The sequence below is a fragment of the Ascaphus truei genome, chromosome 3 (genome assembly GCF_040206685.1).
Source record: "Ascaphus truei isolate aAscTru1 chromosome 3, aAscTru1.hap1, whole genome shotgun sequence".
Taxonomy (NCBI): Eukaryota; Metazoa; Chordata; class Amphibia; order Anura; family Ascaphidae; genus Ascaphus; species Ascaphus truei.
This window is the reverse complement of record NC_134485.1, coordinates 43,512,257-43,527,240: the sequence shown is the minus strand read 5'-3', so window position 1 is coordinate 43,527,240 and position 14,984 is coordinate 43,512,257. Positions and strand designations below refer to the sequence as shown.

Here is a 14,984-nt window from a genome sequence, read left to right as displayed (position 1 = left end):
CGAGGGGGGGAAACTAGACTAAGATCACTTTTCAAAGATAATGACAAAAGATTATTAAATCAGCAGCAAAATCTGATTGTGTTTAGTTTCATTCGTTATTTAGAAGTGGTTCTCTCAAGAAATCTACACGCTAAGTGCCGCTCTCTCAAGTCAGAATGCTGGGCTGAAGCAGAGTTCAACTATAATTTTGCCTAAATTAACTATGACTTCCAGGGCAAAAATGTATACTCTGTCCCCTTTTTAATTCTAATATGTGTGGCATTATGTAATGGAAAACCATGTTGTAACAGATAAGATCCTTTTTTTTTAGTTTACTTTTGAGATAACAGTGAAAATAAATCCACTGGTATTGGGAAAATAATGGTGGAATTTTTCTCTGCAGATATATGTGAAAGGGTTTGTAAATAACGAAGCTGAAGTGCTGCTGGAGCCTCAGACATGATGATTGCAGCTTCTTTCAAGGCCCGAGAAGCATTCATTTCTCCTTCTGCTAAAACTACCTGCAAGGGGGGGGGGAGAAACAATAAAAAAACATAAAAATGCAGTTTGCCGGAAGAAAAAAAATATCAATTTTTGGACAAATGTCAAGTAATACAATCTAAACACTTCCTCTTAATTTGCTCTGCATATATTTTTGCTGGTTATGTATTATGCCCCTGCGTTTCTCTTCCACAATGCAAACACATGTATACACAAACACAACAAAAACCAGGATGCCTACAGTCTGTTTGGTTACGATGTCATGTGATAGACTTCCTAAACCATCCAAAAGCACGGTCACATTGGGCAACCATGCTGAATGCACTGCTCTACATACTGCATGTTTAGTTCTGAATCATGTGATACAAGTGCAGTTACTGTACATTTAGGCCTGCCAGACTCGCAAGGGAAATGGTCCTTTCAAGAGACGCTATTCATGAATGTGAGAGGCCAGGCTTTATATGCACACAAATTACTCTAGTCTGACTGCAGCTGAAAGTGACAAAATGATAAACTGCATCCATTCATTTCCCCCCCGCCTTTTATTTAACATAGAAATATAGTTTCCTTACTCTTCACTCCTCAAGTTTCCTTGTCATGTCAAGGCAGTTTATTTACATATATGCTTTTTATACAAGTCAACAAGGTGTTTCACAAAGTAAAACAAGAAAGAACATAATTGTGTCTGTCATGAAGAAGTGACTTGCCAGGTCTCAACTACACTATATGCCAAGGCTATATAACCCTATGGCATCAATCCCAAACCACATTTCTTCTCTATGTACACTGTAGAATTCTAAGGTTTAAATGTAACATAGAATAGAAGACTGGTGTTTACGAACCTTGGTATGTATTGTATTCAGAAGGCAAAAGGAGTTTTGGGAATGCTAAACTGAAGCACTGATATGTAAAGAAAATATACAGTAGAATTTTTTTGCCTCGTATGAAAAAGTGATGTCAACATCATATCATTGTTTGATGCAATTAGCTGAAAAATGTAGTTCTCCTGGATAAAGTCACACATACTGTACAATGTCACAAGTTATGCTTGTTTAATGTTTGTATTTGGGACTGTTCCTATCTTCACCCAGTGTGTGCCAAGCTGGGTTGGTGTATTGTAAATAGACAATTGTGCTAACATCAATAGTGTTGTGACAATAATGTACACAATATTCTCGACTGTTTAATAAAACACATATTTAAGTAATAAGCCCCAAAGAACAGAGCATTACTGGCCAATAATGCCCTGGGACATTATTGGCCAGTAATGCCCTGTTCTGAGGGGATTATTACTAGTATAGGCTAAATGTAGGCTTATTTTTAATTTTTCATAAAAAAAGATACATTTTTATAGTCATTGATTTTTATCAGTGTATATACCTGTGTAGGAAAAAGTAGTAAAGTAGAAGATGAGAGGGCTGAGGGGCGGGAGAGAGAGAGGTTTAGGGGGGGGGGAGAGGTGTAGGGGTGAAGAGAGGTGAAGGAGGGGGGGGGGGAGAAAGATGAAGGGGCGGGGGAAGAGAGAAGTGAAGGAGGGGGAAGAGAATGGTGAAGGGGGGAGAAAGAGAGAAGTGATGGAGGGGGAAGAGAGAAGTGGTGGGGTAGGAGAGAAGTGAGGGGTAAGAGGGTGGTGAGGGGGAGGAAGAGGGAGGTAGGGGGGGAAGAGGGAGGTGTGGGGGGGGGAGAGGGAGCGAGGGGGGGGAAGAGGGAGTGAGGGGGGGGAAGAGGGAGTGAGGGGGGGAAGAGGGAAGCGAGGGGGGAAGAGGGAAGCGAGGGGGGGAAGAGGGAAGCGAGGGGGAAGAGGCGAGGAGGGAAGAGAGAGGTGGGAGGGGGAAGAGAGAGGTGGAGGAGGGGGAAGAGAGAAGTGAAGGAGGGGGAAGAGAGAAGTGGTGGTGGGGGGAGAGAGGTGAGGGGTAAGAGGGAGGTGAAGGGGGGAAAGAGAGAGGTGAGGGGGAGAGAGAGGGGTGTGGGGGGGGAGAGGGGAGAAAAGAGAGAGGTGAGGGGAGAAAAGGGGTGAGGGGGAGAATTGGGGGGGAATGGAGGGGGAGAGGTGGGTGGAGGGGGGTGTGGGGGAACTGTGATATTAACTACAACTAAATAAAAAGAAATACAAATTACCTTACAGTAGCACAGGCAAAAGATGTGGTGAGAAATATTACTTTGTTGCAAGCAACAAAGTTACCAGTTGGGACACAGCAGCTTCTGACAGCACTAGCAGCTGTGAGAGAGAGGGGGGTTAGGCTGCTTGTGCTGTGTGTTCAGTATGATCAGTGAGAAGAGGAGCTGAGGTGCTGCAGTTAAGTTTTAAACTTGCCGTTTTTTTTCTCAGCGCGAGCCCCTGCATCTCTGCTTTGAGGTGAGTTGGGATCTTGTCAAAAATTCCGGGCATTACTGAATGAATAATGCCCGGAATTCTGACCAATTAGAGAGCAGGGATTTCAGTAATGCCCGAAATTGTACTGCTTTAGCCTATAATTCAAATTAACAAGAGATATTTTCAATAAAAAAATTCTAAAAAAACCATTGTAGCCTAAGTGTGAAAATCCGGTAATACTGTACCTTTGCTTTGGCTTCACGAGCAGCTTCTGCTTCAGCAGCCATTGCTCTCTGCAGAGATTGCGGTAACTTTACATCTTTTATTTCTACACGTTGCACTTTAATTCCCCATTCTTTTGTAGCATCATATAAGGTTTTCTGATTATTCAAAAATATTTTTGTTATTTCTTAAAAATGACCAATGATATAATTTCCAACAATCAAACTATACTGTACATTTCATCAGGCAGTAGCATTTTACTTTTATATGAATAAAAATGCAAAAGATCACCATGCTACTTACTATATTTTTGTAAACAGTTGTGTATTATGACACCATGGGAATGGCAAACATGATTGACTTGGGAGTCACTTAAATATCATATCTCACTCACACTATTAAAGTCATGGTTCCCTACTAAATATGCTAGAGACACTATCTTCCCTGTGCTAGATAATACTTTGGTCCCATACATTTGAACATAGCCAGAAATATGGCTTCGCATCTTTATTATCCAAAAATGAGAGAAATGCAGCACTCGCACGGTCTTGCGGAAGTGAGTAATTTATTGACAGATCGAAGTATCCGCCTCACAACATGGACCTTTTCCAAGCCATTAGCACCCATGGAAGTATACTGTTTTAGTGTACTCTAAGTGCTCTTTTTTTATTTGGATTTCACAGCTTACAGTATTAAACAGGGCCCTATTTTTTATGTAAGAAAGTAATGTAGGGTCGGAAGTACTGTACAAAGCAGTCTGCCAACTGCCATATTGACCTTTATTAGCTGCCATTAGAAGTGCGCAACCCTGTGTCAAATTCCTTAGTCTAACAATTGGAGAATAACAGCAAATCAGAAAATGATTGGCAACATTCTTCTATTCAGCAGAAATTGCCTTACTTGAGCTGAGGTGTGAATTATCTGCATGCTTGTTTTCATCTATACTGGATCCAAGAGGGTTTATCCAATACATGTTAGTAACTTTAGTGGCTTTACCAGGTACAGAATAACTAACATTGTTTTGTAAATTAATGGATTTCAGTGAGCGTTTATATTATGTAAAATGTTTATTATCCAAACATACAAGTGCAGATGCAACTGTCGGTTGTGGCCCAGCATCTGAGGAAAATACACAAGTATCTTGCAAACACTCTGCAGCATAGTCCATAGACACTGTAATGGCCCATCGGACTAACAGAGCGGGGTCCCTGCGTTTGAATGGGATGCGCAGCCCAGTAGGATTCACACAGCGTGAGTCCCATTCCAAAGCAGGGACCCCCACTGTGTTAATCCGATGGGCCATTATAGCGTCTATGGACTATGCTGAGGATTTTCTCCAACATGTTCATGCCATTCCTCAGAGTCTGGGCCAAATACGACAGTTGCATCTGTAGGATCGCACTGTTCAATTCCAACATCAAAGCAGGTGGGGCAGTATTGTTACATTGTAACATAAAGAGGTAGGAAACAGACATACTGGACAAATTTACAAAAATGGCAAGTTTTGGGAATCAATGTAAAAAAAACATGGCAAGCATTATTATTTAATTCCGGATTTCAAAATTGGCATCCCCTCTTGCAATAGAATGTTTTGTTTTTTTAAATAATAATGATAAAGATTTGTTTTACAATATTGCACACTAGATGATACCAGGTTTTGCTAAGGGCAAAGGGCATCCTCATATAGTTTTCCCTGGACAATTAATTATCTATTATTTTTAGTGAGTGTATCTCTTTACTACATTTTAATGTTCCACCCAAAAAGAATAAAGTAAGCTACTGTAGCAACAGGTCCATAAGCACAGCTACATCCGATAGGTAGGGACAAAGACAGTCATGCACAGGGTGACGGGACGCTGGTCTCTGACAGACGGTGCACCCCTGCCGCAGGGTCCTGGTGGGAATAGGGGAACCCTCCCGCTATGCAAGGGATTGTCAGAATAAGCACTATACATTGGTAATAGAGAAAGTGCCTCTTTGGGCATATGCTGCACATGAACCCAAAAGAAGAACTATGTATGATGCCAAATGTAAATAAAGAATATCTGATTGAAAGAAAAAAACAAAGTTTCTGGCGCCCAGCTTGTAACATTGCTGCTCTCACGCCAAGCCTGTTCGAAGTCCATCACCCAGGGAAGGTGTGAAAAGAGATGAGCACGAGTGTACATACATACAAGCTGTAGCACTCCTTTTGAGTGTGGAATGGAGGGCTTACAATTGTATTTTGAAAGTAGTGTTGCTGTGTATGTTATGCTTTAACACATGGGGCTGCAATACCACCTGGCTGGACATAGCGAGCCAGGTCAGGGACCCCTGTCTCCCCGAGAGCCATGCCCCCTTGCTGGATAATTTATTTCCCTGGGCAGGGGGGGAGGGTACGCCCATGAAAGGGCACGTAGGTCCCCATTTTCGACCAGTTTTCCAGAACATTGGAGGGTCAGAAGGAAAGGGCCAAGTGTGGGAAGGTTGAGACCAAAGGACTGCCGCTGATTCTCCACACGTTGTTGCTGATGTTGTTCTGCACACTACGATCAAGTGTGTAAGTGCATACTGCTGGCTCCTACCACAGACTCTTAATAAGTGTCATACATGTCTCACTGTTAGAAAATAGCATTCGACAAACTGATCTTTCTATGCTTTTATACTCTCTTGGGTATAATTTACACTATGGTCCCCAAGCAGGGTTTTTCTGTATACTTTTCGAAAGCAAAGACCACGTAATCCTATGTGCTGTCAAAAGGGTCTTAAAATAATCAAAGTTTATATAAATAGTAAGTCACGTAAAATAAAGAAGCGCAATGTTTCTGTGGAACGTCTGCAAAGCAGGTGAAAAGTGCCCTTTTTTCACAAATTGACAAAAATGAAGTCAATATGCAGGTCACATGACCTTTTATATCCTGCCATTTTCACAAAATTCTTGTGAAATTGTTGAAAGTGTAAAAAAAATGGAAGGACTGTCACTTTTGCAAAATTTTGCAAATACACAAAATTTACATTTGTACATCTCTATTATGTACGATAGGTGTGTGTAAATATGTAATGTATATATGTTGTTCAGTATATATAAAAAAATATTATGAAAAGCGCAGTGTCAAAACAGGTTATGTCTACAGTTTTCCAAGGCAGCCAAAAGTATTAGACATATTATACTGTTCACTCAGTTTAGAAGGACAAGATAGTATGGATTCTGCTTTTTATCATCTCCGAAGGCTTACAAACATTTCTGGACATATATATATAAATGCTTACACAAGCAAGATTTGCTTTCCAGTAATTACTTCAATAAAGTTCCATTCCAACTGCTGCCAAGGAAACTAATAATGTTCACACAAACTTAAATTCCATTGCGGTTTCTAACAGCATCCTAACCAAATACAAATAAATAGCATTTTTGAGTTCTATAGAAATATTATCCTTGGTTAATGTCGTTTTGTTTCTTATACTGTTGGAGGCTTCATGATGTATGTTGTTGTGTAGATTTTAATTAAGTAATATTGCCTTTGGCAGGGGTCTTTTTCTAAGCAGTTAGTTATAAGAAGGGTCGGAAAAACTGAAAAGAAACAATGGGGCTGTTTCCATCAAATACTGTGACAGTCTATTCCTACAGAGCTCAACTCTTGTCCTCAAGCTCCCCCAACAGGTCAAGTTTTCAGGATATGCCAGATTCAGTACAGGTAGCTCAATCAGAGGCTCTGAATGAGCCGTGCTGAAGCAGGGACTTATTGAGCCACCTGTGCTGAAGCAGGGATATCCTGGAAACCTGATCTGTTAGGTGATAGGGGTCTTGAGGACTGGCGCTGAGCACCCTTGGTCTAGTCTACGACAAAATATTGCTATTGAAATATATAATTAAATATAGAAAACATTTTTGACAGTCTTCCTTTTCTTATTTTTGCCTTGTGTGTTTCTTAAACTATTGGCTTTTATTTGACATAAAAATAATCTCACATGTTGTTTATTCTGAACCCTACCATCATGTATAATTCACAGCATGATTCAGCAAATATTTGGGGAGTTAAAAGAGTGCCCTACTAATGGATATAATAATAAAAAAAATATTATATTAAACACAAAACAAGTTATGGCGAGTAAAAAAAAGTCACACACTGAGTGCTCATTAGCATGTCATGACCCAGAATTCCTGGTTGCAGTCGAAGCATTGCTTGTTAAGAGATAATGTGAAAAGATAGGGTTGCAGACCTGTGAGACATGTGAATGTGCTCACAAGTGGTATTTTTATCCATTATATTGCAGATTTGATCATGGAATGCAGTAGTTTGTGGCACACTGAGATGTGCAAACCTCTAGCATAAGATTGTGAACTATGCAAAATTGGTCCTTTTTTCTATGTGAAAAAAGCAGAGGCTCAGTCATGGTTCACAGACGATTCACCGTGTATTTAGTCAATAGACATTGCAGTTTCATTTTATATCCTTATTTGCAAAATTCTCTATCGCTGGATTAGTTTGCGAAATTCTCTCAAATCACTTGTTGGCTTAATGCTGAGACTATAAATGAGGCACACACCATGTTTCACTCACTGTCTTGTCATATTTTGCGGACAGCTTACTAATTTGGCAACTTTACAAGCCCTTTGAGGTTTAGGGAATCGAATTGAAAAAAATAAATGAACATTTTTCTAATTTATTTTGGGCAGTTTCACTCTGGTGGTAACGGTTAGTTAACAGAAACACATTTTTGCACCTAATTTAGTAATCTAACCAGAAAATAAAAATATTATATACTGTTTTAATTTTTATTACCACAGCAATGCAAACATGTTCATCTATTTCTGTTGGCATTCATGTAATCAGATCGCAGACATTAATAAATACATAAATGAAATGGTATTACTTACGCCCATTTGATCAGCCATCTCTTCGCGGTCTGTAAGAATTTCTATAAGACTTTTGGTGCCTAACATGTTTCTTAATGTAGTCTGGGTCAACATTTGAGTTGCCTGGTTGGCATTGTCCACTTTAATGATTGAAACTGTCGGATTAAAAATGCAGTAAAACACAACGGCATCAACCATGATGGTTACAGAGTCCTTGGTTAGAACCTGTGAATAGACAATATATTCATTTAAATGAGGGCTCTCAAACTCGACAGGGGGGGAGAGCTGGGACAGAAGTCCCGTGCAAGGTCACTGCGTGGGCACGGCGAACGATGGAAGTTGCTACCGAGCCCGAACAGGGGGGGGTTTCACATTGGAAAATCCCAGAAAGGGACAGCTCCCAAAGATGAGGGAAGTCTATAAATTTTATTTTTTTTAAATAGAGTGAATACAACTGTGTACATAAAGATCAAATAGCAGTAGCAAAAGTTAGAAAAAAAGGTTCCTGCGCTCGTGCTGTCTTCTAAAATCAGCTCTAATCCGTTTGCAGCTGTTAGAGTAAGGAGCCACTCCTCAAATGCTCCTAAACAAGGAGAGCTCCCTTGAGAGCGCTCCAAAAGGAAAAAAGAAAACAATGCACACAAGCGCACCACGGATTAGTAAGAAATATATGTACTGCTGCGACACACTTTATTCGAGCAAATACCCAGTTTGTACCTGGCAGATACCTGGAATGCGCCGCTCCTCACCTCTGACAAGCCCCGTTGCGTTTGCCTTCCCAGCCATGGTTCATGCCTGGCTGACAGGCGGCTGATCTGTTAAATGATAATGATTAGGATTTAATAGGCTGCAATGCTTCGCGTGTCTACCAGATGGCATAAATTCATGAATTGTAATGCAGTATATATAAATATACTGTGCAGTATTGCAGCCAGCGGGAATAAAATGCTTCAATCCCTGCCTGGAAAATAACGCAATGCACTCGGGCAGAAAACAGTCACAAACCTCAATACACCCGAGTATACCCGAATTCGTGGGACTAGCCGAGCTCGAATAAAGTGTGTCGCCAGTGTATAATTTTATATTAGGTCAGAAGACCACTCATTGACACAAAATGATTACATAAACACATATGACATTTGAAAAATGTGTATGGTTTCTCCAAAAATAAGGATGCCAACCAAACAAAGCTTCTATGAAGCATAATCACAGAAATACATTAAAAAAAAACAATATTAAATCAAGAATAACCCAGCTAAACATCCACTGATGAAGGTCTGAGGGAAAGTTGATTTAAAACCACAATGAAGGGAACTCGTACTGACCATAAGCGGCAGCGGGTGCCATGTGAGCATGCGAATTATCCGGACTGCATGAACACACTGCAAGAAAGTATCTCCCCTGGCGCTTCCTGGTTGTCTCATTCCTGCCAATGGGTGAGTGCGCAGAGCTGCCTCTTGTGACCTCCACGCGTTTCGCAACAACGTGCTTGGTCAGGAGGTCACGATAGAGGCGGCTCATGCACATTAAGTACCAGAAATAACCCATAGAAACAACACACTGGTCTACTCATGACACGCAATATGCTAGTCAGTAAGCCTACATGACTGTGTGCTATAAACCAACACCCCGTGAAACTTATAAACAAACAATGAATATAATATTAATAAATTAACAGCCATGAAATTCAATATGGTCATTATTATAGTGCAAAAGAACTTAAAGTGCAGAAAGTACCTTAATACCATATTAGTGTAAATGCATATATGAATACAATACCAAATATAAAGTGCTCAATAAATGTAATTACTTAACCAGGAATGTATATAAGCAGAACCTATAATAATGCGGATGTGAAGATGATGTGAAGATGATCAAAATATAATGAATCATATGATAAATAACAAAAACAACAACATAATAAACTTCAATATAAATATATAAAATTCATATTAAAAATTGAATAAAATACAATTAAAATTACTATTAAACAATATGGAAATACAGTAACAAATTTATGGTGTTCATCAGAATAAGATGAATGATTCACCCCATGCTCATTTATCTAAGAAATGGGGTTAATTCAATCATTTCATTAAACCCTTTCGGATACTTAGACTCAATAGTGTATATTGTATTGTATGTCTTTATTTATATAGCGCCATTAATGTACATAGCGCTTCACAGTAGTAATACATGTGGTAATCGAATAAATAACAGATAATATAAATAACAGATCATGGGAATAAGTGCTTTAGACAAACATAACATTAAGGAAGAGGAGTCCCTGCCCCGAGGAGCTTACAATCTAATTATCTAAAATTGTTCTCTTTTCAGCTAGGATAATTCTCTATTTCCTTGTCTTTCTGTTTTTGGAATACTTTCTATACCCATAAATTTCAAAGAACTAGAGTCACATCTGTGAACATCTTGAAAATGTTTTAAGAAGTGGTTTTAAGGGCTGTCCTACCATTTTTGGAATGTTTTTAATATTCCGCAAGTGCTCTGGTATCCTTATTTTCAGTACCCTCTTTGTTTTCCCAAAACATGTGGTGTCGGGCCATTTATGAAACTATGAATTGGGTATTGTTTTTGTGCTACTGATGATATGGCCTGTTTATTCATTTTCATATGATTACATACCTTGCATTTCCCGCATTTATAATTCCCCTTGAAACCAAGTTGTGTTTTAATATCCATGGGCATTTTACTAGCAGTTTTAACCTGACTGGGGGCAAGTATTTCCTTTAAATTCTGGTCCTTCCTGAAAACTATATCAGGTCTTGATTTAATTAAAAGTCCCATTGAGCCATGTGCTCTATTAAATTGTGTAATGAAAGATGGTATTCTTTTGGCTAAACAGACTTCATTTTTCACTTTTCCAGATCTATTAATCTTTTTGTTATACTGTAACAAAGAAAAATGTCTTACTTTTTTTTAACCTTTGCGATTGATTATAAATGCGGGAAGTGCAAGGCATGTAATCATATGAAAATGGATAAACAGGCCATATCATCAGTAGCACAAAAACAATACCCAATTCGTAGTTTCATAAATGGATAGTGTGTCGCGTATGCGCGCAGTGAATCGCCCATGCGCAGAGTAGATGGCCAGTAGAGGAGACACTCCGCGGGGACTACAGCCCCCAGAAGGCCATAGGGCTGAAGAACATGTGATGCCCCACAGCCAATAGGGCTACAGCTTTCCCCCTGGACAGCAAAGGATACATTTCACATGCTGAGACCGCACCATCAGTCAGAGCTGGGACAAGGAAGGGGTAGGTTGTGTGTGCAGGTGTCTGTGGCACCTGCACTAGGCCAGATATGCCATGTTAGGCCCCGACTCCACTTTCAGCTTGTGGCTGCTGCAGGGACAGCCTAGTAGATAGGGACACTGCCCCTGTAGCCCCAGTGATAGGGACCAAGCCAAGACGTGGCTGCATCCAGGCCTCAGGTGGTCTGGGACCAGACACCTGCTACTGCAAGAGACTATTAAAGGTGGTACAATCCACACGGGACCCACCCACCGTAGAGGAGGAGGCGTCACAGTTCACCATTCTGGATCCGTGGATCCCATCTTGCTGCATCGGCGCGCCCAGGTGCTGGAGCACCTGGCAAGTACCTCAACTCCATACGGGCACCAACTCTACACCTTAGTGGGGCAACGCTGTCTCACACACTTGGGTGGGTGGTTCCTGGTGGACACTAGGGTGATTGGGTGCCCAAGGGCCCTTAGGTACTTTGGGTGGACTGTGTAACAGGCGTAGGACATGAAGGGTGTTGGAGGGTACGGTCGTGCGTGACCGCGGTGGTCGTGTATAACATATGTATGTCTCTGGGAAGTAAAACTGTTATGTTTAACTAACGTGTGTTTTATTGCATGGGGTTCCTGTATGGGGTTATCTTACATAGTAGAATCCCATACAGGTGGAGGCAATAACGATTGTCAACTCAGGTACACCCCAGGCTCCCAGCAGCGGAGGCTCAGGCCTCCGCTGAGCCACAGGTAAACAATCACACCATAGCCACACATCTCTCAGGGGGTGGGGGGGAAAGTGCGCTACATATAATTGTATGTGTGCAGCAAAGCACAGCAAAGCATACAGATGTAGGCAATGTTATTGCAAATTATGGTGTGCTGCAGCAAGACATAGACAACGTATCAGCGTGACAAGCGGCCATTGTCTTGAATCAGCTATTCGTCAAAAAGGGGCAAGGCTATCACACCACAGGTTGGAATCTGTATTTTATTTAAATTGATTTCTCAGTGTCTCCTGTTTTCATCGTATGTCATCACACAGCTAAAACAGCTTTTTCTGTGATAAACGCCCCAAATTTGCCTGGAAATATTTCGACAGTGCAAAAAGGAAGGAAAGAATAATTGCAGAAGGCCCAATAAAGGAACGGTAATCATTTTCCTGCCAAATGGGCCAGCAATGCATCAGCTCTTTTATAGTTGCCTTCCACAATAAGCAACACTTTTTTAAAGTTATTATCTTGTCAAGTTCCATGGCCTTTTTTGTACATGACCATTTTCATATATGCTCATGGAGCGAATATGCTTGCTCCCTCACCCCCCAACACAACAGGAAATTGAATTCTGGGATGAACCAGAATTTTAGTAAAACATAAACTGCACCATACAGAGTATTTTACAGGCATACCCCGCATTAACGTATGCAATGGGACCGTAGTATGTATGTAAAGCGAAAATGTACTTAAAGTGAAGCACTCCCTTTTTCCCACTTATCGATGCATGTACTGGACTGCAATCGTCACATACGTGTATAACTGATGTAAATAGCGCTTGTGTAACAGGCTCTATAGTCTCCCCGCTTGCGCACAGCATCGGTACAGGTAGGGAGCCGGTATTGCTGTTCAGGGCGTGATGACAGGCGCATGCGTGAGCTGGCGTTTGCCTATTGGGCGATATGTACTTACTCGCGAGTGTACTTAAAGTGAGTGTACTAAAAGCGGGGTATGCCTGTACAGACTAAAACTCAGTACTTAAAACTGAAATCCACTTTACATATAAAATTGTGTTACCACAGAAGGCCACCAGATGGCAGGCATAGATTTATTTTAGTTATAATAATAATTACAATTGTTTTTTCTTCTTGTATAATGGTGATCTTGTATGCCGCACTGCACATAGAATTTTGCAGACACGAATCACTAACACATAGAGCATACAATATAATGTTTGGTGTCTGAGGCATAGGGAGATAAAGTGACTTGCCCAAGGTCACAACAAGGATCTGACCCTGGGATTTTAACCAGGCTCCCAAACTTCAAACTGAGCCACTGCCGCCAACTATAGGCACTATCCAGTATGCGGTGTGATTATGGGATTAGGCTTTTGGACCTATCTGATATGTGAATGTGCTTGTTAGTGGTTGTATAAGTAGTCACGTGATCCATCAGTGCCAGAGGGTCCGTGGCAACGGAGGTGACAGGAGCTAATGGCACTGCAGGGGTTAATACCCACCTGATTACAATAAAAATACACCAATTATTTACAAAGTGAAGTTTAGTGCAAAAAAAGTGCAAACTCACATTGTAGCGACTGCATAAATATTAAAGTGCAAAATCGTCAAATACAACTATGGAAACTAATACAAATATGTCCTGCATATACCATGCATTATGGCAATCTCTGGCGTGCTTCCATAGGTGAAATAACGCAATAGCCACACCTCTTTCTTGCACGTGGCTGATTCAAAACTGATTGGGGTTGCTTATCCTGCTGGTGCGCTGTGTATGTCCCACTGCATCGTGCCACGGGTTGCAATTACGTTTGCTACATCTGTTCATCGTACCAATCCAGAGTTGCATTATTGCTCAAATACATGTACATCTGAAGGATACCTACTAAGTAAATTAATTAACATGAATCAATACAGACTCATAGTAAATAACTATATAAATAGTTACTGTCAACGGATAAGGATCAAAGGGCCTCATGCAGAGAGCAGCGCTATTTAAAATTGGAGAGGGGAATAAAATGTAGCTTTAATGGAGAGTTTTTTTCTCCATATGCAGAAATTGCATAAAACTGCATTTAGAATCCTGTCTGCATATGGAGAGTTTCAACCAGCGATATGAGCGCTGTTGAAACTAGTGGGGAAAAAATCGCGTTTTTTTTTTTCTCTCCCACCGGCCGCCGAGCGCTTCTTGCTGGCGAAGCAAAATGTTGAAAATCGCGCCATTTTTTGGCGCAAACAGCCACTAGATGGCATTCGCGGCTCTCTGAATACGGCCGTTTTCAACACTGGAGAGATTTAGGTTCTCTCCAGCCGCGCGGCGAGTTTCAGAAGAAAAAAAAATGGCGCTTTTTTTAAAACTCGCCATTATCTGCCTTCTAAAGGCAGATTTCGGCAAAACATGCGGTTTCCCTGTTAGCGCTGCTCTCTGCATGAGGCCCAAAGTTCTAAATAATGTAAAAATGCATACTATTTAATAATAATCATTTTAAAAACCCATACATACAAACACATTCCAACAAATCAATAACATTCTTGGACACGCAAGTAATTCTAGCATTAATATGATAAGTATTCCATGTCACTGTGCTTTTAAATTCTATTATAGATCCCAAATGTTTACAGTACATGCTTTACAGTGTTTGCAAGGGGAAAGACTTTGATATTTTCTAACCCGATGTGTTATTTACACTGTTTCTGTATCCCTCAAGCTATTAGGAGTTTTGCAAAGTGGTTTCTATACCCCACTTCAGGCAATTAATTATCAACTTTACCTGAAACAGGATCCAAATTTAAGACAGGCCAATATTTATTAATACCTCTTCGGATTTCTTTAGATTCCAAACTATGATCCACAATTAAATGTCAAATACTTCGCTTTTGTTCGCAACAAATTGTAAATAATTATTGAGAAATCTACAAGTAATCAACAAATACAAATATTGGGTCTTTATCACAGTGCTATATTTTAACTACTTGAGAAGCCTGCAAATCATTACCTGTTTGTGTTTTATGTCTAAGCACCAAAAACATGCTAGACAGTTGTGCTTTGCCCTAATCTACTTCAGCGCTTTAGAAAGTCACATACTGTATATTTCTGTGTATATGGAGCACAGACATGAGTCATCTTCCCAGAGAATTGGCGAAGA

General features: G+C 40.5%; 1 protein-coding gene across 1 annotated transcript in view; it reads right to left on the bottom strand.

The window, feature by feature from the left end:
* Positions 1-311: 311 nt before the first annotated feature.
* The window catches only part of LOC142490634 (stomatin-like), a 36,390-nt gene continuing 21,717 nt past the window's right edge, over positions 312-14,984 (bottom strand). Inside the window, 3 exon segments of the mRNA XM_075593052.1 lie at positions 312-500; positions 3,040-3,174; positions 7,875-8,078. Of these exon segments, the coding sequence (XP_075449167.1) occupies positions 312-500; positions 3,040-3,174; positions 7,875-8,078 (528 nt within the window).